Source organism: Lethenteron reissneri, chromosome 6 (assembly GCF_015708825.2).
Source record: "Lethenteron reissneri isolate LAM-NWPU_2019-01 chromosome 6, ASM1570882v1, whole genome shotgun sequence".
NCBI classification, from domain to species: Eukaryota; Metazoa; Chordata; class Hyperoartia; order Petromyzontiformes; family Petromyzontidae; genus Lethenteron; species Lethenteron reissneri.
Window position 1 is genome coordinate 10,511,248 of NC_083784.1, and position 21,212 is coordinate 10,532,459.

A 21,212-nucleotide genomic window follows, 5' to 3' on the forward strand; every position below is an offset into this window, starting at 1 on the left:
CCGCATCAGTTTCCTCCAGGAAGGTAATAAACTGACGGTGCTGAAGTCCCCTTGCTCGTATAAAGTTCACAAGTTTTACGACTGGATTCACGACACGATTAAACTGCAATACAGAGTTACACAGGGATTCCTGTTGGATGATGCAGTGAAGGAAAATAAGATCCTGGACAGGGTTTTCCCCTTTCACTTTATCCTGGATTCTTTTCAGCAGCCCAACATTTTTTCCAGTTAAATTTGTCGATCCCTCCGTTGTGACATTGACAAGTTTACTCCGAGGTAGCGTCATTCTTTCGATGACAGCAGATGCCTGGTTATACAAGTCCTCTCCCCGCGTTGTTCCTTTCAGGGACTCCATGGTCAAAACCTCTGTTATCGCAAAACTGTCAATGCCTCGGATAAAAATGAGGAGCTGAGCAGTGTATTTTACGTCCGTACTTTCATCCAGTGCTAGTGAATATAATTCAAAGGAATCAGACTTTTTGTTTAATTGACTGGCTATATTTTTTTATCAATCCGTTCCACACGGCGAGTCACAGTCCTGCGTGATAAACTGACTTTTTCAAATTTTCTTTTAATCTCCGGACACAAGATGTCTGCTGTCTGTACCATGCATTCTTTTACAAACTTGACTTCGGAGAAAGTGGTAATGAGTGGTGATGTTGGTGAGAAGAAGGTTTTAAAGAAAATTAAAATCGAAGTGAAGAAGAAAATTATTGAAAAGTTTGTATAATTCATGATTTTTTAAACTTTAATTATGTGTTCTGTGCTTAAAACTCTTTAAAAAGAACTGTGGGGTCTAGAACGGACTCGTGAAATTTGGAGAGAACTCGGAGTTAAGTGTTGTTTGTTTTGTTGAATTACACAAAGCGTAACAGTTATGTATATAGCTTTTGTTATAAGAAATTCCTAGTAAGATATTAATTTTGTGAGTGTAGTCATACCCCTCCCCCTCATTCAAGCCGTAATTTAGAGAGCGAAAGCGCCGAGTACGTAAATCGCTAACATAAGAACCCGTTAATCTCTTCTCGCATCATTCATACGATGATGCGGTGAAGTAAACGTTTATACGATATTACCCTGAATGCTTCCAAAAACAATACTGTACCCAAATATTACTGTTAACTTACTTTCAATAGAAACATGAATTGCTCGTACGAATATTCTCTTCTCTCTCAGAATCGACCGACTGATGTAGCAGACGAAACAATCATCTTGTTGAACGATTCTAAACCTTGATGCGGCAATGTTAGTTTTCTCTGTTGTTCAAGGTGATCTCAGTGTTATTCAATGTTGTTACATTTAGTTTACTATTACACTGAATTCTATGGCGTAATTAACAATTTTTGTGCTTAATAATCTTTAAAAAAACAATATTTATATACAGTTCGTAGGAGTCTGGAACGGATTAATTGTATTTACATACAATCCAATGGGGAAATTAGGTTCGAGTCACGACCAAATCGGGTTGGACAAGTTCGGCGGGCCGGATTAAAAAGCCCAACGGGCCGTATACGGCCCGCGGGCCGTTGTTTGCCCATGTCTGCCCTAAGGTGTTCGAGCAGGTCAAATGCCAGTCCGGTTCATTCATCATGGACCTCTGCGCCCTAGACCAATCACCTGTTATGTTAGCCGACGATCTGTGTTGTATTACGTTATATTTCTAAGTTTACTAGGTTTTGTTTTCTTTTTCATTTGTACCTGATGATGATTGCTTGTGTTGCAATCGAAACGTCGTATGCTATTATTTAATTTATTATTTTCTCTTTCTACGTGACTTTACCGAAAGAACCAAACAGTAATTTACCCAATATCAAAAAAGACAAAGTTGCATAATGAGCCACGTTTGGGCCCCCATTGGATGCTGACCGCATCACAACCTCGCCATCACAAACCACGTGCCTAACCACTAACCATCACCACTGACCTTTCACCTCAGAGGCTACCAGTGATTTTTATGAATTGACAAAATTCAATATCATGACTTGATTCAATATTCAAATTTCATGGTCTAAATTTTTATTGTTTCTGGTTCGTTTTGTCTTGTATAGTTTTGTCACCGTTATATTACCAACATCATTTGGAGTAAACAGATCAAAATACATCTTCAACCGGTGTATATAAGAACTGGGTTAGCTGCACGTTGCCGAAGACTAACCCGACCAATGAGAACATGTTTATTACTTTTACAATTCATCGTAAATGCCAAGGGCTCCAACAGCCGTACAAAAGCAACATTTGAAGATCCTCCAAGTGGTGATAGAACATTCCAAGCTGTCCTGAGAGGTGGCCTTGTTGAGGAGTGTTTAGATGTGATGAGCCGCCCTGCCACCAGGGGGGTTACCCAGTAGAGCTGATTCTCAAGACGCCCTCCTATCCCATAAGAGGGGTAGGGCATACATGCGTTCCCTCTCATCTCTATACCCAATCATATAGTTAGGGTGGAGTGATTTCGAAGCTACAACAGTCTCGTGACATGATGGCATACAGTAAGTCACACTCACTGCCACAACTGATCAATCCGGCTCAAGATGTCCCGTACACGCACAAAGACGAAAGATCCCCCATATAGCCTTAGCAGACTGTTGGGGCAGGTGCTGTTAGCGAGCACCTTATGAATGCTGGAATGGCATGAGGGGATGGGTGGCCAGCACCTCGCCCAGCCGTCTTTGTCTCCCCAGAGGTGATGTTTACACACTGCACCAGGTACTCATTTGAGACCGAGTCGACCTCTGAGGCCAAGGACCGATTAAAATAATCGTCACCAGTGTTGAATCGAACTTGAGTCACCAGGTTGGTAGTGCGGTGCTCTAACCACTACACTACCGCTCCCCAGTTATGTGCGAGTACAACCCACCATGGTTGCTGGGAATCGCTTTCATCCTTCTCCATGGGTGGCCTTGAAACAGTTGTGGGAATTGCACATTCGTGGCTGCCAAATATTCAAACCTAAGATTTTAGGTCATTGTATTATTGATTTGACACGTAACTGAGCTCATTATGTAAACTTAGCCATCTAAGTGGCACTTACCAGTAACGTCTGGTGAATAAGCAGTGTTTGACGAGCACTCCTGACTACTCATGAGCCCCCGGAAGACAACACCAGTCCATTGTTGGCATGTTCAAATAAATGCTGCTGGTTAACATGAATCTGGAAGGCAGTAGGCTCATAAACTCTCCAACATTTTACTTGGAGATATAACAGGTGATGTATTTTAATGGTTTACAGTTTAGTTTTGAGGGTTGTTTTATACAATAATTTGGAAATATGAGCCTTGACACCAGTGTAACAATAATGGTGCTACTTGATATTTAACTTACTGGGTGCAGCATCAAGTGTACTTTATACAAATTTCTGAAATGCCAGAGCAGGATTTAACATGAAAACCTTATATAAACTGGATCGATAGCAAGTTCAGCTACCTGTGGGTAACCAGCCACATTTAGATAGCTATATATCCGGAATTGATCAAAACTGCTTCCCAGAAATCCTTCGTTCAGCAACACTAAACTAAACTATTTTTATGTTACTCGGTAAGGCCCGCTGAGCGATATAGCTTTTTTCAGAAGTGACCTGACCACAAATGATAGCTCAACGAATTGGCTTATCGCGTGTAAATTTATAGCAGCAGCCAAATACTCTAAATGCATGTTTCTAAATGTGGAGGGAAAAACTGCAAGACCTGGAGAAAAATCCATGTGGCCAACTCCAAATATACAGCAGGCCTCAGGGTAGGGATTGAACCCATGCCCTCCTGTATACCAGGCAAGGGAGTTGACATCTCGCAACCGCGGCGCACCCATTTAATACAGTTCTGTGAAGCAGTTTAAAACGGGTTAGGTTGCAAATGCTTGGACTGTGGGTTGGCCAACACTCCTAAAATATGCATTTGCCTCTTAAGTAACCAAATTTTAGTTCCAGACAAAATCACCCCCAGTTAATTTGTTTTGGAAGAAAAGGTGATGACCTCGCATTTTTCTTTTACTCAACCATCCCAAACCCAAGCACCTTGCTCACTCGTGGCTTGGTTGGTCCTGTTCCAGCCACGCTGCCCACTCGGTCGAGCACATCTCTTGCACTCCCCCCAACTCCAGAGCAGGCACCAGGAACAGGGAGCCCGACGTGCCCCACCAGTCATGACATCCGTCTCCCTGTTCTGGATTGGCTGGTAACCCCAACCGGCCTGTCTTGCTCTCCAGTTAAGTCGACTCTCAGAGCAGTGTTCTTGCTCCGCTTTGCCCCTTGAGGACTTGACATGCCCCTTGGCCTATTCTCGAAAACCAGCACCAGTTTACGTTGAGCCCTCACGTGCACTCTCCCCGCTCTCTTTGGCCTAACCCAATATTCTTCCCTAGGCCGAGCCCATCTGGTACACTCCTGGCTTGGACTAACCCTTTCTCTCCACACTACCGTTTATAACCCCATGCACTTATGCCATTCTCCGACTACTTGCAATGTTAGCTTAGCTTTAGAGATGCGCATTACTATTGTTTTGTATAATATCGTTTTTCATTCAACTAGGACCCATATCTAACAGAGATCCTCCCCTTTAAACATCTGGCAGTTCAGTATTGGTTCAAGCAAGCCTGACCTGATGATGAGACAATGAATGTTAAAACCAGTCCAGAGTTGCTTTTGTTGATATGCACCCGCAGAAGGTCGTGTGGCGAATGGGATGTGTCAAAAGTACTTTTGTTTTCTACGTGGAGGAACAAACACGTGTAGGAGACATTGTCTGATAAGTCTGATATAACGATCAGTGTGGGTCATTGAGAACCTACTTCTCGCACAAACCGTGGCTATGTTGTAACTAACAAAACACGCAGACAATCTTCCTGTTAAACACTTTCACTCCTTTTTCTTTAAAGCTACACTTGTCTCCAGATTTACATTCTTTTCTGCAATGCATGTATTCACGACAATAACAAAAAACAATTAACCCACTTACGAATGAATGACAACTGCACCCTTTATACTAACGCACCTGTTTTGTGTGTGTGTTTCTCGCGTTCGCGCGTGTGTGTGCACGCTGTGGCTACCTGCTGTCTGTGCCCTGTGCTTCTCCTGTGGCCTCCCAAGCTTTCGCCCAGTCCTACGCCAGTTTCTCAGAGCCCACAAAAGGGCCCAACAAAGGATCCTCTGGCTGACCTTAACCTCAAGGACTTCATTTAACGTAGGTTGGCTCAGACTATGGCCAGCTCACGCAAAGCTTCTTCACCTACTCCATAAAGAACATGAGTGATAGCAGCACATACAATTGGGATCCTCTTATTCATGATTCGGTTATCTATGAATCCATTTGTTTGTGGGGAGCTGAAAGAACTGATCTTTTTTTAATCCATGAACCCCAAGCACTCGTAGATTAATTCAATGTGTGCCTCTGAGATCTATATAGCCTGGGTTTATGTTATGATCCAAGGGGAAAATCATCCTATTTGCATATTATATTATTTGCAATGACAGTTCCCACAGTGTAAGCGAAATTCTATTTGATGTTTAGATACATTATTTGGTGTATTTCTGAAACACTTCACAATTATCGGAATATAAATGCTTCCTTTACCATTGCTTACCCCAAAACTGCACCACGCTGGTATAGTACAAACTGCGCATGTGAATGTTTTTCTATCGCAGTGTGCGCGTGCCATTCCGAGCAAGAGATTGTCATTTGAAGCATAGGATCTCCATTTATTGAGCACTTAAATCTAGATTTTATGAAACAACCGTACATGAAAACAGCACACGGGTGCGTCTCGCTGAACGAGCGAGATGCGTTCCACGAAAATCGCTCTGTGGAGTGAAAGCTCGTTTTAGCGGTCGTTTTCCCATCGACTCCTCCCGCGTTAAAAGCCCGAGATATGTTTCGGGGCCCCAAAAACGTTTCCACTATTGAACAACTTTTTTTAACGTGAGAAATACAAATGGTAATTTTAAAATAAAGTAATATAAAACATCAAAGTGTAACACTTAACATACGAAAGATCCACAGTGCTTGCAGGTACATGGCATCTATGTTATTTGAAGGGTATGACTCGGGGCCTGAGTACCAAATGGTATGCCTAATTCTATACATTGCATAGGCCAACATTTGTTCCAATTCTGGGTCCCAATGTGATTGCAAGGGGATTTTCCACATGTTTTCATGGAACTTTACATTTTCGGGGACAACCTCAAGGTGTACCATTACCTTCACACACACCAGTGCTCTCACAGATTCAACCAGACAGACACGTTCGCACAAATACACATGCAGAAATTCACACGATCACAAATAACATTCGCCACTACGTGGTGATGACATCACCATGGCCCTTGTGCCAGGATAGGTGCACCATGAGATCGCATAGTATGGAAGGCTCGCTTCTGATTGAGATCATGGCATAGATTCAGATATGAATTGACATCTGTACTCCCCACTGCCAACTTGCTGCGTTTTAGCTGTGTGATGCTCTACTTGTTGTTGTGGGCATTGCTCGTCTGACCTCTGCTGTTTAGAAAGTGCCTCCCAACTGCCCAGTAGCATCCTTAATGAGCCTCTCTTCATTGAGGCCGGTCTTGACACCGCTGATCTCGGTCATCGACACGGAAAACCGCACAAAACACACTTAGCGATGCCATCACGGCAACCATATTGCATCGGTATTTTCCTGGCTGCGGATTAGCTGCCGTAAACGGCATCAACTTAATTCATAGCAGTCGCTGACACGCATCCATCTATGGGATCTGCTCAACCCAATTTTGGAGCCTATGCAAATTTCTGCCTGGTAGGTTTTTATACATTTTTCCTGTATGGATCATCTATGCAGCAGAATTGTAAATTTTTATGAAATTCTGTCTTAACTTTTCTGTATCAGATTGACTGCCCTTGCCTGAATGGGCTTTTTTGCGAGCGTATCTTTAGTATTCTAGGCAAGAAGATAAGGACGGAAATGCATGCCCTCAGTGGTTACAATCAGATCTCGCGTTAATGCTCCGCAAATCTCCAATCCTGTCTCTAAGTCAGAGAACAGATAATTCTTCCCCTGAATTACGGTCATAGGGGTGGTGCTGCTGCATGTTATGTTTTGATGGTGTCAAAGGATGTTATGTGATAATGGGCCACTGAGGACTTCCTATCTCCTCAGAAACCCGTGACCATCATTCCTCCTTGCAGTGCCAAATGGCTCTGCTGACTTCCGAGGTAAGTCTGCAGTAAGCTCCGTCATTCCCGTGGCATTCTTGATGAGAATGGACCTTCTGCGTTTATCTTTGCTGGAACACGTACATAATTGTCTGGTATATCTGTGCAAATTATTTTATCTGTGATTGTGTCTTCCAGATGCAGTTTCTGTGAAATGAAGATGACAGAAAAAATACCAGATGGCTCTTGTTTTACAAATATAAAAACTGAAACTTAAATATGAGCGTGTTTGCTGAATCAGATACCTATTCCATGTTTTCTGTGGCAGAGATGATCATTTTAAACATCCACTTACCATTTGACGTGTTCAAAGATCAGAAATAGCAAGTAAACATTCTGATATGCATTTCTGATGTAAATAAACTAGCATATTTAAATCGTTTATTGAAATATGTAGATGTTTGAACAATTTGTCCCATTCATGTCACTCCTTCACTGATCAGTATTGTACAATAATGTAGCCCATAATTGAGTATTTAATATATATTTAAAAATACACGTATATATTGCTGCATCCTTTGGGATAGTGTCGTACCTCAGTCATTGCAGCTGTCAGAGCCAGGCTTTACAGGTAGTTGACAGATATAGTTAAATGTGTAGTCACTGCCACGGAGTCGGTGTGTGGCATTCGCACAACGCAGTTATGCCAGAAATTTGAATTCGAGGACCTGTTGAATTCCCGATTTTGAAAATATTTACACTGGGATTATAGGACCTATTTTGTTTGTTTAATTTCCTCTGGACAGATAAGTGTGGAAAAGTATCCCTTTACTGAGTTGCCTCTTGATAGTATGAATAATTTTCAGAGGCCAACCAATGACTACTTCCAAGTTTCTTAATATTTTGATATGTGATTTAAAACGATGGGTGCAGACAATTAATCATACATGTAGATTTGTAATTGTGAATTCTACTCTCCATTGTGCTGTACAAGTGTTTTTGCGGTAGACTGGTGTGCACATGTGTGTTTAAAGGTTATCTAAATGAAGCAACGAGACTTGGTCTGCTAATTTATTGGCATTGTTGGCGCCACGTGTAATGCTGTAAACATGTGACTGTGTGACGTTGGTGCGCTTGTTGGATGCTTTATTTTATCGCTTCCCAGATAATATTGCCCCACAGCCCGTGTGAATTGCAGCTTATGTTATTCCCCCCCAAATCCTATAGACAGCTTTGACCAATGTTAAAGTTGTTCCTTAAATGGCCAACAGCAGGTTTGCTTTGGTCTCACAGTTGCATGTTCTCCCAAGCACGGCCCTGTGGGTGTTTATGCATTGACGCTGTTATTAAAAATACTATATTGGAGAGTGATATACATGTATGTATAATTCCAGGCAACAATTCTCCGTATGCAACAAATTCAATAGCTCATTGCTGATACACAGCACACTTGTTGGCTGTTGTTCAGTCTGTTAAGTGTCATAACGTTGTTCCCAGTAAACTGTTGGCATATCTCAAATCGTTCTGTGTTTTTTTTTGTATTCGTTTTTTTTTCCTGCAGACAATTATTTTCCTGGCCCGTGTGTGTTTTACACGTGTAGTGGGCTCAAACGGAGACTCAGGCATACTGTTGGGAGGCAACACGTTTATTAATACCAACACCTAACACAAAGGGGTTACTGCCCCTTTACCAGATAATAACCTATGGTGGTGGTCCACCAGGCTAACTACGCTAACTACACTGGGAGTAGCTACGACGGACGGGACCCCAGCTTTGGTGCAGTCCCGTGTTGGTCTTGTCTTCGGACGTAGGCGTAGACGTAGATTCTTGAGAATCGCAACAGCAGCCGATCCCACTGGGAGACCGGCTTTTATCCCCTGTGGCGGAGCTCGCTCCGCCCCTAGCCAAGACACCCTTCTCGAACTCTCCAGAAGGATCTCCCCTTGACACGTGGTCCCCCCAGCCCCCTTCTGGGGGTCCCCGGGTAGACGCCTCCGGGCACGTGTCCTCCGGGGTCAGAGTGCCATGGCCCCGTAGAACCCCGTTCCCCGAAGCCGGCACCCCCTGCACCCTATGCTGTAGGGCTGGCACTGCACCCAGCACAGGATGCCACTGCTTGCTGGCAGTCCGTGCTCCTCCTAGAGTCTGTACTGCATTCGCCTTTGGAGGAATGCAAAAACTACGTATTTACTTGACTGGATTTATTTTAAAAGCATTGTTTTTCACTTTGAATGGATAACTTGCTACGTGGGGGGGGGGTCGCATATACGTTGGGGTTAGGGACCAGAAACATATAAGGAAACTGTATAACAGGGAATTTCCCCCCAAAGGAATAATGGGGAAATGGGGGTGGATAGGGACTGGAAGACTGTAAACATTGCCTAAAGCGGGGCAATTTCTCCCATAATCTCATCATAACTTAGGGAAATGTTGTTTCATAGCAAGCAACCCAAAATAGGTACTGTTACTGTTTAATACCTGTATTATACTGTACAATAACTCAGATTTGATTACTCTTTGGTTCTTTTGGTAAAGTCACGTAGAAAGAAATTAAATAATAGAATACGACGTTTCGATTGCAACACAAACAACCATCATCATGTACACATTAGTGAGAAAACAACCATAGTAAACTTGGAAATAAAATGCAATACAACACAGAGAGTCGGCCAACACAAGTCAACACCCCACCTGGTTGATTACGTTCTTCCAAAGATTACTAAATTTGAGAGACAAAACAGTCTCCGTGTCTATGTTTTGTTTCTCACTCAAATTTAGCAATCTTCGGAAGAACGTAATCAACCAGGTGGGGGTGTTGACTGTTGTGTTGGCCGACTGTGTTGTATTGCATTGTATTTCCAAGTTGACTGTTTGCTCATTCATGTGTACCTGTTGATGGTTGCTTGTGTTGCAATCGAAACGTCGTATTCTATTATTATTAAATTTATTTCTACGTGACTTTACCGAAAGAACCAAAGAGTAATTCCTGCAGTCATGAAAGATTAGAATTTTCAGATTTGGTTATAAAGGTGTACATTGTAAACGACCTTTAAACATAATTTATCCTGACCAAATACTTAATTTAAAACCATTTTTTTGAGCCTTACAAAGCAGCCCTGTACACTAAAACATTTTTATTTTAATAGAAAACATTTGTAACATTTGAAAGCAATAACTTAAGTGTCAAAAACACAATCTTAAATCGCATGTTTTAAGTTTTTACCTTAACATATAGTTTTCATGATCTTACCTTCAATGAATGAATTGTGCTTGATTGGCTTTGATTTGAGATGTTGAGGATTAGGTCGCTTTACAATGAGCACTCGCTACGCATAACATGAGAATAATGATGATTGGACTGAAGCAGCAGACAGGATGCTGGGGATAGATGCTAAGATGGCAGCGCATTCGCGAAATACGAGTTGTACGTTTTGTATACGAGGCTGAACCGAGTCAAAAACGACGTAACGCCGTACGTGTGGGGAAATTTTACGTTGGGTTCCTCAAAAAGTCAGCAACGTGAGTGCAAGACAACGTATATCTGCGAGCGGCAGACTGGGGAATTGCCCTCGTGACTAGCAATTGATAGGGAGCTCTGCACCGGCAGATACCACGCATGACGGATAGTGTTTTTTGCCTTATTTTCATACGCGTCATTGGGAGAGACATTGCACGCTCAGGCTTGTGTCGTGACATCGCGGATGTCACGGTGTAATGCCGGCTCGAGCGAGGCACGGCGTTGTATTGACATAGCGGACGCCCTGTACACGTGGGTGTAGTACCAGCCCTAGAGGGGCTCGGTGAGTGCTGATAGCGCTGAGTGGCACCACGCTCGGCGTGCAGTGCCGATGGGGTGTCGGGGTGCCGGCCATGAATGGGGTTACTGGAGGCCATGGCACTTTGGTTGACCCTGGAAGGCACATGACGGGTAAAGTCTACACAGGGGGGCCCCCCAGTGGGGGCTCGGGGTGGTCACGTGTCGGGCGACATCCTGCCAGAGGATTCGAGTAGGTGGTCGTGGCCAAAGGCGGGGCCAGCCACGACCAGTGAAGATATTAACCGGGTCCCCAGAGGGACCGGGGTTTATCGTTGCTGTTATCATGAAGATTTACGTTCTACGTCCGAGAAGTCACCAACACGTGGACCTGGACCCAAGCCGGGGTCCTGTCCGTTGTAGCTACTCCCAGTGTGATTAGTGTGGTTAGCCTGGTGGTCCACCACCATAGGTTGTAATCTGGTGGAGGGGCAGTTACCCCTTTGTGTTGGTATCAAACACGTTCCTTCGGAGTGGGCAGGTAGGAACTTGGTTGGACAGCGCATTCGTGCACGACAGCTCGCGGTCACGTGACGCACTTCAACCAATCCGGGAGCGTATATGTTTGGGAGGGGCTATGCACAACAGACAAATAATCCCTGGTGGGCAGTGTGGAACTGTTTTTCCTACCTGTACAAATGTGTTGCCTCCAAAGAGCACGTCTGCGACTCAATTGAATCCACTACACCTGTACTCGCAGCACTGAAAATTGCAATGCAATACGTGGGAAGTGTATTATGAACAAGACTGCCCCCCGGTGGCGAGGTCGCTGTATACAGCCGATACAGACGATCATAGTAAGACGATCCTTCCGATTGTACTCCGATCAAAGTCAACCCCTTCGAGGGAACACCTGGAGCAACCACTATTCGTGAGAATGCCCAGTAAATCGTCAACCCACAGACGAAGGATAGTTGAGGGTCGGATCATAGACTGACATGGAACGATATAACCTGATCTGGAGCGTGTCCACTGAGCAGCGTACGAGACGTACAGACAACTGCCAGAGGACTCTCGTGGAGAGGGACGAAGACGACGGGCGCTGTCTCTCCAAGCCGTTCCACAGTCGACAAGGATCAACAGTGTATGGTGCCAAGGGGGGTGACGCGCTGCCGCCCAGCAGACGAGCTGCGAGCGCTATTTAGCGACGTGACCATCACGCACCCCAACGCAGACGAAGCTGGACCCATCATTCCTGCCAGCACGGGCACCGCCGCCAGCGTGAGCAGCGTGCCGACTCAGCAACCACTCCAGCGGTGGACAGAGCCTGAAGGAGCAGTCGAGAGCGCCGTGTGTTCGACACACACAACTGCCGACCCAGCGCCCCCTGTTGGGGACCTGAGGTATTTTCGGTACAAGGAACGCTGCACTACGGTGACGCCTCTGGACCCCAGAACCACAGTTAGCAGAAGTAGTACGTGGACAACTCGAACCATAATGCCCGCTATAATTATTGGACCTCGTGGTAACTGCCCTCCAACACACACATACAGAACGCGCATATCGGTACGCGTAAGATTGCTCCAATAAATGTTTGTTTTTGTTTCGCAAAGGGTTGCCATTCCAAGGTGGTGTGTGGTGCCACAACGACGGGACCGCTCTGCCGAGCCAGGGAGCCGCCCGGCTTCCACCACTGCACTGCCCCCCATCGCCCCCCCCCCCCCCCCCCCCCACATAAGCACGCACCCGCACCCACGTAGGGCCTTGTGGTCGGGTCACCTACCCTGAGTTTTCACCCGAGGGCCCCCTCGGGGGGTTACCCCACGGTTTCTCAGGGCCAGGGAATTGGACAGGACCCTTCCCAGGCCAAGTAACACTGCGGCGCCGTGGGCGGATTTGAGATCGCACGACCACGGCGAGCTCAGAGAGCCCCGCAGTTAGAAACGCATACAAACACAAACACGGGTCAGCAAGGCAGATAGCTGGGATCAGGACCCGGGGCTACTGATTGGTCGAAAGGTCAAAAGCCGGCGGGATAGCAAAAGGGCGGGAAATCCTAGGCTCAGGATTGGTCGAGAGACCAAGGCGGTCGGGACGGGGGCGCCTAGCCTTTGATGTGAATAGTAGAAAAGACGGAGGGCAGAGTAGGGGAGTCGTTCTTCTTCTGGAGTTTTGACACGGAGTCAGCGACGAGGGAGTCATCGGGCGAGCCGCTAGATTGTGTGCAGGACGATCTGAGCGCCGCAAGGTCACCAAGGACTACAGACGGTATCGTATTACGCGCCTTACAACACCTCAGAGCGGAGAGTAGGATCCGTAGGAGAGGGTTAGTTCGGGGTAAGGACGAGTAGGAAAGCGGTTTAACAGAGAGCGCAGCATAGAATAGGGCTGCACGCCACTAGAGAGTGGGTTAGAAGCGCCTTGCTGGCCCGCACACACACACGGGTGGCTCGGTGGGTTAACAAGGGCTAATAAAATCTCGAGCGTAGTAACAAAACCATGTTGTTGGGTGTTTTTGAACGTGGTATTAGCGTGCACTGCATTCGCGGGTGTGTGGTCGTTGTATGCGTAAAGGCCGTGGTCTCTGTACGATTGTGCGGGTACGGAGGTGTGTGTGTTAACGCCCGGGGAGAGCACTTTTGTGTGTTGGCGTGCCTACGCAGCAGTGTGAGAGGAGAATCGTCCTTGCACGATACTTGTGTTGACGTGCACGCGCGAGTGCGGGAGGGGACGAGTCGTCGTGTCGGCGTGCGCCCCGCTCGCGTGTGCGAAACCGCGGTGCGCAGTGAAGCTGTTAGCTTTGTGCGAGCTTGCGTGTGCTCGAGCGCGTAATCGGCTGCGCATTGTTGTACGGTTTGTCTCGCGCGCACGGCGGCGGCAACTTGAGTCGTTGTGTCGGCGTGTGCCCCGCTTGCGTGTGCTCGTTACTTGCGTAAGCTCTCGGCGTGCGTAATCGGCGTACCCCAGGTGCGCGATCGTAACGTGAGCGGCCAGCGTGGCGCAGAGCGGCGCAAGAGTGGGTATCGCGTGTGGAGCTGTATGTGTGTGCGCGCACGTTCACGACGTGTGTAATACAGGTGCGCGATCCTAACGTGAGTGGTCAGTGTTGAGTGAGTGCCGTGCAGAGCTGTGTGTGGGTGTGCGCGTACGTAATTAACCATGCCTGCTACGCGGACCCGCGGTGGAGGGGAATCCTCGGGCGACGGCTCCCACACCATGGGTGAGGAACCTAGCAGCGGTTCGCTTAGCAGCGGGGGGGCGATTGATGATGTTAGCCCGGCCGTTAGCATTATTGAGGGAGGGATCTCGGGGGCTAGCGACCTCCACAAATTGGTGTCGGAAGCGGTACGGACCCCCGCGTTACCTCACGCTAAAATAAGACTAATATTTACCGGCCGGGGGGCCCCTTCGTGGAAGGCATTCGCCCGCAATCTCTTAGGGGCCAAGGAAATTAATGGATGGACGGATGCGCAGGCAGTACGTCAACTTAATATGAATCTTGATGGGCGGGCAGCCGATTTTGTAGAAGCGTTACCCGCGAGCGCACAGACACAGCTAGAGGAGCTGATGCGCCGACTCGATCAGCGTTTTGGCACGCGTGACGAGGAGGAAGCAAAATCGGCCTTAGAGGCGCGCCGTCGCCAACCTGGCGAAGATCTACGTGATTACGCCGAGGATGTGCGCGAGTTAACAAAGATCGCACGCCCGGGGTACGCAACTGATGTTATTGAGGAACTGGCCGCCGAGAAAATCCAGCGGTACCTGTCTCGCACGGCGTGGTGGCAGCCAGACATGAGCTGCCCACGTCTTCCCTTTAACACCCTTGTCGAGCGCGCACGTAAGTGTGAAAGAATTCACAGCGAACGCGCGCAGCTCCGGGGGCTGGGACGAGAGCGCGCCATTGCGAGCCTGCTCTCGGAAGACGAGGAGGAGGAACAGGAGCTCGCGAGGACGGTAAGGGGCCGGGAAAGAGAGCCTCCAGTGTCCCGCGAGACAACCCCGGGATGGGTTGCCGGTATACAAACGGGTATAAAGGATGTCTCCGGCCAGGTAACCCAGATAGACAACAAGGTAAACCAAGTAGGTGAGAGGGTAACCCAGGTACGCGAGGAAGCAAATAAAAATATGAAGACCCTCCAGTCTGAGATGGGTGAACTACGCTCGACAGTAGGGGGACTAGCCGGGAGGGTGTCCCAATTAGAGTCTGATTTGGGACAACTGCGTACTGGGGGAGGGAGAGGGAGCGGACAGGGGACCCGCTACGGAGCCGCCCCCCCTCCCCGGGCATGTTATATGTGCGATCGCCGAGGGCATCTAGTGAGGGATTGTCCGGAAATCACCCGAGCTAGACAGACGCGGGGGTTAAACTCCAACGCCCCCTAGAGAGCGGACCAACTAGGGGTGCAATCGACGCGGTCCCGATACAAATAGACGATAATGAGAATAATGGCGAGCGAGTGATCTCCACACAGGTTCCAGCAACAACGCCCACAGAAACGGTGACTCCTGGCGACTGGCTACGGGAGCTGGTGGCGGGGATCACGGGGGCCACGTCGCTGGTGGAAGGGGAGGTAAACGGAGTCCGTACCCGAATCCTGCTGGACACGGGGGCGGTGGCCTCGCTCGTGAACGCAGCGCACTGCAGCGCGATCGGGGTCGACGTGCGTCACCTGCAGGCACCGGACCGCGCGCTGCACACGGCGAGCGGAGCCGGAATGGGGCTGCTGGGGAGAGCCACCCTAGAGGTCCGCATAGGCAGTCAGGTGTGCACCCAGGAGTTCTACGTGTCGAGTGCGTTGTGTCACGATTGTATCGCAGGTACCGACCTCTTAGAACGGCTGGGACTCAACGTGCAACCCCGCCAGCGATGCGCCACCATGGAGAGCAACGGCGAGCGGATACCGTTCTTGGGACGAGAACCGACGCGCCCCCGCTTCGCACCTGTGGCCGCTATCCTGGCGACGGCAGTCACCATCGGCCCGCTCACCGAGATGCTGGTGCCGGTGGCAACATCCCCCACCGACCCCGCGCTCCGACCATCAGGAGAGGTAATGCTAACTCCTCACCCGGAGTTGGCAAAACGGTATGGGATAGTGGGATCCGCCACGTTGGTAAACGCAGATGGGGACCGATTGTTTATGCGGATGTTTAACCCCCACAATACCCCAGCGATACTGCGACGGCGCACCCCGATAGCCACCGTACACCCCCTGCACGCACGCCACTCTAACGACTCGGTGTTCGCACTCTGGGCTGAGGACCCCGGGCGTCCTGAGGGTGACCAGGACCTGGCCTGGCGAGTCGGCCCGACTCCCCGAGCCGAGGTCGTTCCCCTGCTCGACGCGTTACATGTACCATGGGCGGATTTACCTAAGGGAGAGGCCGATCGGCTGCGCGAGTTACTGCAGGAGTATGCCGACGTATTCAGTGAACACGACTCGGACGTGGGTCGGACCAATCTTGTTAAGCACCAAATTGACACCGGTGCAGCCCGACCCATCAAACTCCCTGCGTACCGAGTGGGCGCACCCGAACGCGCCCAAATCAAAGAGGCAGTTGGGGACATGCTTCGCGATAACATAATTCAGCCCTCGGCGAGCCCCTGGTCAGCCCCGGTGGTACTAGTAACGAAAAAGGATGGGTCAACCCGGTTCTGCGTCGATTACCGTAAACTAAATGCAGTCACGCTCGGCGATGCCTTCCCCATACCCCGCATCGACGACACCTTCGACAGTCTCGCAGGAGCGCGGTATTTTTCCACCCTCGATGTGGCGTCCGGTTACTGGCAGGTGGAGATGACGGAGGAGGATCGGCCAAAAACAGCATTCACCACCCCGATGGGCCTGTTTGAGTTTCGAGTGTTGCCGTTCGGACTCACTAACGCGCCCGCGACGTTCCAGCGGTTGATGGAGTTGGTGATGCGGGGCTTGCAGTGGGAACAGTGCCTGATTTACTTGGACGATGTGATAGTGTTCAGTAGATCTTTGTCTGAGCATTGGTCCAGGCTTCGAGAGGTGTTCCAGCGACTGCGAGCGGCTCATCTCAAGCTCAAGCCACGTAAGTGTTACATCGCACAACGCGAGGTGGGGTACCTCGGGCATCGCGTCAGCGAGGCAGGCGTGCACACCGATCCGGAGAAGGTACGCGCCGTAGTGGAGTGGCCACGGCCAAGGAATCTGACGGAGATCAGATCATTTTTGGGGCTCGCCACCTATTATCGTCGATTTGTAAAGGGATTCAGCGAGATTGCACGCCCTCTCACCCAACTCACCTCCCCTAAGCACCCCTACCAGTGGACGGGGACCTGCCAGACGGCCTTCACCACTCTCAAAGATCACCTCACCCACGCCCCCACCCTCGCTTTCCCCGATTTTACCACCGATTTTATTTTGGACACCGACGCCTGCAGCAGCGGGCTGGGCGCGGTGTTGTCACAGGTACAGGATGGGACGGAACGAGTCATCGCGTACGCCAGCCGGACCTTGAGTGGGGCCGAGCTGAACTATTGCGTGACCCGGCAAAGAGTTGTACGCCGTGATTTTCGCATGCAAACAGTTCCGGCCGTATTTGTACGGCAGGAGATGTCGCGTACGCACTGACCATTATGCTCTGCAGTTTCTTCTTACATTCAAGGAGCCGCGGGGGCAGATGGCCCGGTGGTTGGCGCAGTTGCAGGAGTACAACCTGCAAATCGAGTATCGGGCTGGCCGGACGCATGCAAACGCGGACGCCTTGTCGAGGCGACCCACGGTGTACGCCGAGACGAGGGCGGAGGAGGCCTGCCCGTGTTTCACGGGGGGACGCTGCCAGCAGGCAACGGACCCCCGAGAGGCCGCGGCCACTGACCCCCCCCCCAGCGAGAGAGAGTGCAGTGTGCGCCACAGAGACCCTCACAGGTGGCACTGAGGATCCCGTCGACCGCCCGGCAAGCGCGGGACCCGCGGCTCGGGACCCGATCGGACGGATCCAGGAGGACGTCGGCTGCGCCTTCCCGGGCCTAAACGATGAGCAGCTGAGACAGACCCAGCAGCGAGATCCGGATCTGGCGGCAGTGGAGGCGGCACTGCGGGAGGAAAAGAGCGCCCTACCAGGACCCTGGAGCGGTTTGTATGCCCGGTTGTGTGTAGAAAACGGGGTGGTGAGGGAACTGGCCGACGCTGGGCAGCCGGGGTGCATCTTCGTTCCCGCCCATGTGCGACCCCAACTACTACGACTGGTACACGACCACCCGCTCGGGGGCCATGATGGCGCACCCGGGAGACTCTGCGTCGCCAGTATCTCTGGCCTAAATTGGCGCAAGATGTGGCCGCCTGGGTGCAGGGCTGCCGGGCCTGTCAGCAGTGTGGGCAAAAGCCGGTGATGTACCAGGTACCCCTGAGGCCGTTCCGAGTCAGTCAGACGAATCAGTTGGTCGGAATCGACCTGCAGGGGCCCTTTCCACGATCCCACCGGGGCAACCGATATATTCTCGTAGCGGTGGAGTACTTCACCTGCTACCCCGTGGCGGTGGCTATCCTGGATAAAACAGCCCTCGTAGTGGCCCGGGCCTTCGTGGAAAACTACGTACTTAAGTGCGGGATCCCCGAACGAGTCATTACCGACCAGGGTAGTGAATTCGAGGCCGAACTATTCCAGGCGCTGTACCGAGAGTTCGGGATCCAGAAGGACCGAACCACGGCGTATCACCCCCAGGCAAACGGGATGGTAGAGAGGATGAACCAGACTCTGGCCGGGAAGCTTAAACGCATGGCGGCCGCGAATCAACAGGACTGGGACGAACACCTCCCCTATGCCCTGTTCGCCTACACCACCGCCGTTCACACATCTACAGGACAGACCCCGTTCCTAATGATGTTTGGTCGCGAGTCTCGCCTGCCCGCAGATCTGCTGTTCGGTGTCCCTCCGCCGCAATGGGAGGAAGGGAGCCACCCCGTGGAGCACTTGCTGGAGACCCTGCGAGGGGCCAGGGGCCGAGCCTACCCGCACGGAGAGGCCGCGCACCAGCGGCAAGAGCAGGGCGCCCGACCCCGTATGGAGCCCCCCTTCTACACTGCGGGCTCCGAGGTGTGGCTGTACACTCCCCGCGTCGGTGCCGGACAGGTGGGGAAGCTGACCACCTACTGGCGAGGACCCTGGATTGTGAGACGGCAGATCTCACCATGGACGGTGCTGATTCAGGGAGGAGAGAGGGGCCGGGAGATGGTGGTCAACATCCGCCGACTGAAGCCGTGGCGAGCAGCCCCCGAGGGGGGGAGCCCCGCCGTCCAAGTACCCCGAAACCTCGGGGTCCCCCCACCCCCCGTGCCCGGGGGCCTCGCGCAGTATATGGGCCCCACGGAGCCCCGGGCTCCGAGGGGCCCCGGGCGGGGCCGGGGGCGACGAGGACGGCGACCCTTAAACCCCACCGCCTCTGAGTTTGTTCCCCAGCCCGCAGGTGCCAGAGGCCGAGGGGAGCCGTTGGAATGGAGGAGGAGACCACCGCCTGAGCCCCAGGAGATGGAGCCGCCACCCCCGAGGCCAGCCACAAGGGCCGGGCGAATCCCGCGGACCCCGCGGCGATACCTCGTGGGGGCAACCCAGGCGAGGTGCTCCAGTCAACCCGGGACGGGGACTGGCACCCCGGGGGGCTATGTGGTGCCACAATGATGGGGCCGCTCTGCCGAGCCAGGGAGCCGCCCAGCTTCCACCACTGCACTGCCCCCCATCACCCCCCCCACATAAGCACGCACCCGCACCCACGTAGGGCCTTGTGGTCGGGTCACCTACCCTGAGTTTTCACCCGAGGGCCCCCTCGGGGGGTTACCCCACGGTTTCTCAGGGCCAGGGAATTGGACAGGACCCTTCCCAGGCCAAGTAACACTGCGGCGCCGTGGGCGGATTTGAGATCGCACGACCACGGCGAGCTCAGAGAGCCCCGCAGTTAGAAACGCATACAAACACAAACACGGGTCAGCAAGGCAGATAGCTGGGATCAGGACCCGGGGCTACTGATTGGTCGAAAGGTCAAAAGCCGGCGGGATAGCAAAAGGGCGGGAAATCCTAGGCTCAGGATTGGTCGAGAGACCAAGGCGGTCGGGACGGGGGCGCCTAGCCTTTGATATGAATAGTAGAAAAGACGGAGGGCAGAGTAGGGGAGTCGTTCTTCTTCTGGAGTTTTGACACGGAGTCAGCGACGAGGGAGTCATCGGGCGAGCCGCTAGATTGTGTGCAGGACGATCTGAGCGCCGCAAGGTCACCAAGGACTACAGACGGTATCGTATTACGCGCCTTACAACACCTCAGAGCGGAGAGTAGGATCCGTAGGAGAGGGTTAGTTCGGGGTAAGGACGAGTAGGAAAGCGGTTTAACAGAGAGCGCAGCATAGAATAGGGCTGCACGCCACTAGAGAGTGGGTTAGAAGCGCCTTGCTGGCCCACACACACACACGGGTGGCTCGGTGGGTTAACAAGGGCTAATAAAATCTCGAGCGTAGTAACAAAACCGTGTTGTTGGGTGTTTTTGAACGTGGTATTAGCGTGCACTGCATTCGCGGGTGTGTGGTCGTTGTATGCGTAAAGGCCGTGGTCTCTGTACAATTGTGCGGGTACGGAGGTGTGTGTGTTAACGCCCGGGGAGAGCACTTTTGTGTGTTGGCGTGCCTACGCAGCCGTGTGAGAGGAGAATCGTCCTTGCACGATACTTGTGTTGACGTGCACGCGCGAGTGCGGGAGGGGACGAGTCGTCGTGTCGGCGTGCGCCCCGCTCGCGTGTGCGAAACCGCGGTGCGCAGTGAAGCTGTTAGCTTTGTGCGAGCTTGCGTGTGCTCGAGCGCGTAATCGGCTGCGCATTGTTGTACGGTTTGTCTCGCGCGCACGGCGGCGGCAACTTGAGTCGTTGTGTCGGCGTGTGCCCCGCTTGCGTGTGCTCGTTACTTGCGTAAGCTCTCGGCGTGCGTAATCGGCGTACCCCAGGTGCGCGATCGTAACGTGAGCGGCCAGCGTGGCGCAGAGCGGCGCAAGAGTGGGTATCGCGTGTGGAGCTGTATGTGTGTGCGCGCACGTTCACGACGTGTGTGATACAGGTGCGCGATCCTAACGTGAGTGGTCAGTGTTGAGTGAGTGCCGTGCAGAGCTGTGTGTGGGTGTGCGCGTACGTAATTAACCATGCCTGCTACGCGGACCCGCGGTGGAGGGGAATCCTCGGGCGACGGCTCCCACACCATGGGTGAGGAACCTAGCAGCGGTTCGCTTAGCAGCGGGGGGGCGATTGATGATGTTAGCCCGGCCGTTAGCATTATTGAGGGAGGGATCTCGGGGGCTAGCGACCCCCACAGGTGTGTTAACTATTAGCTGATCGTGAA

At 51.3% G+C, this 21,212-nt stretch overlaps 1 protein-coding gene across 6 annotated transcripts in view; it reads left to right on the forward strand.

Moving 5' to 3' along the window:
* The window catches only part of LOC133354982 (clathrin coat assembly protein AP180-like), a 142,253-nt gene extending 133,603 nt beyond the window's left edge, over nt 1-8,650 (forward strand). For 4 of the 6 annotated variants that reach the window (XM_061572221.1, XM_061572231.1, XM_061572248.1 and 1 more), the window contains 3 exons: nt 5,078-5,171; nt 7,123-7,178; nt 7,317-8,650. In XM_061572221.1, coding sequence (XP_061428205.1) covers nt 5,078-5,170 — 93 coding nt within the window. In that variant the 3' untranslated portion in view covers nt 5,171; nt 7,123-7,178; nt 7,317-8,650. The remainder of the gene's footprint in view (nt 1-5,077; nt 5,172-7,122; nt 7,179-7,316) is intronic. The other 2 variants (XM_061572257.1, XM_061572240.1) reach the window with 2 other exon arrangements.
* The last annotated feature ends 12,562 nt before the right edge of the window (nt 8,651-21,212 follow it).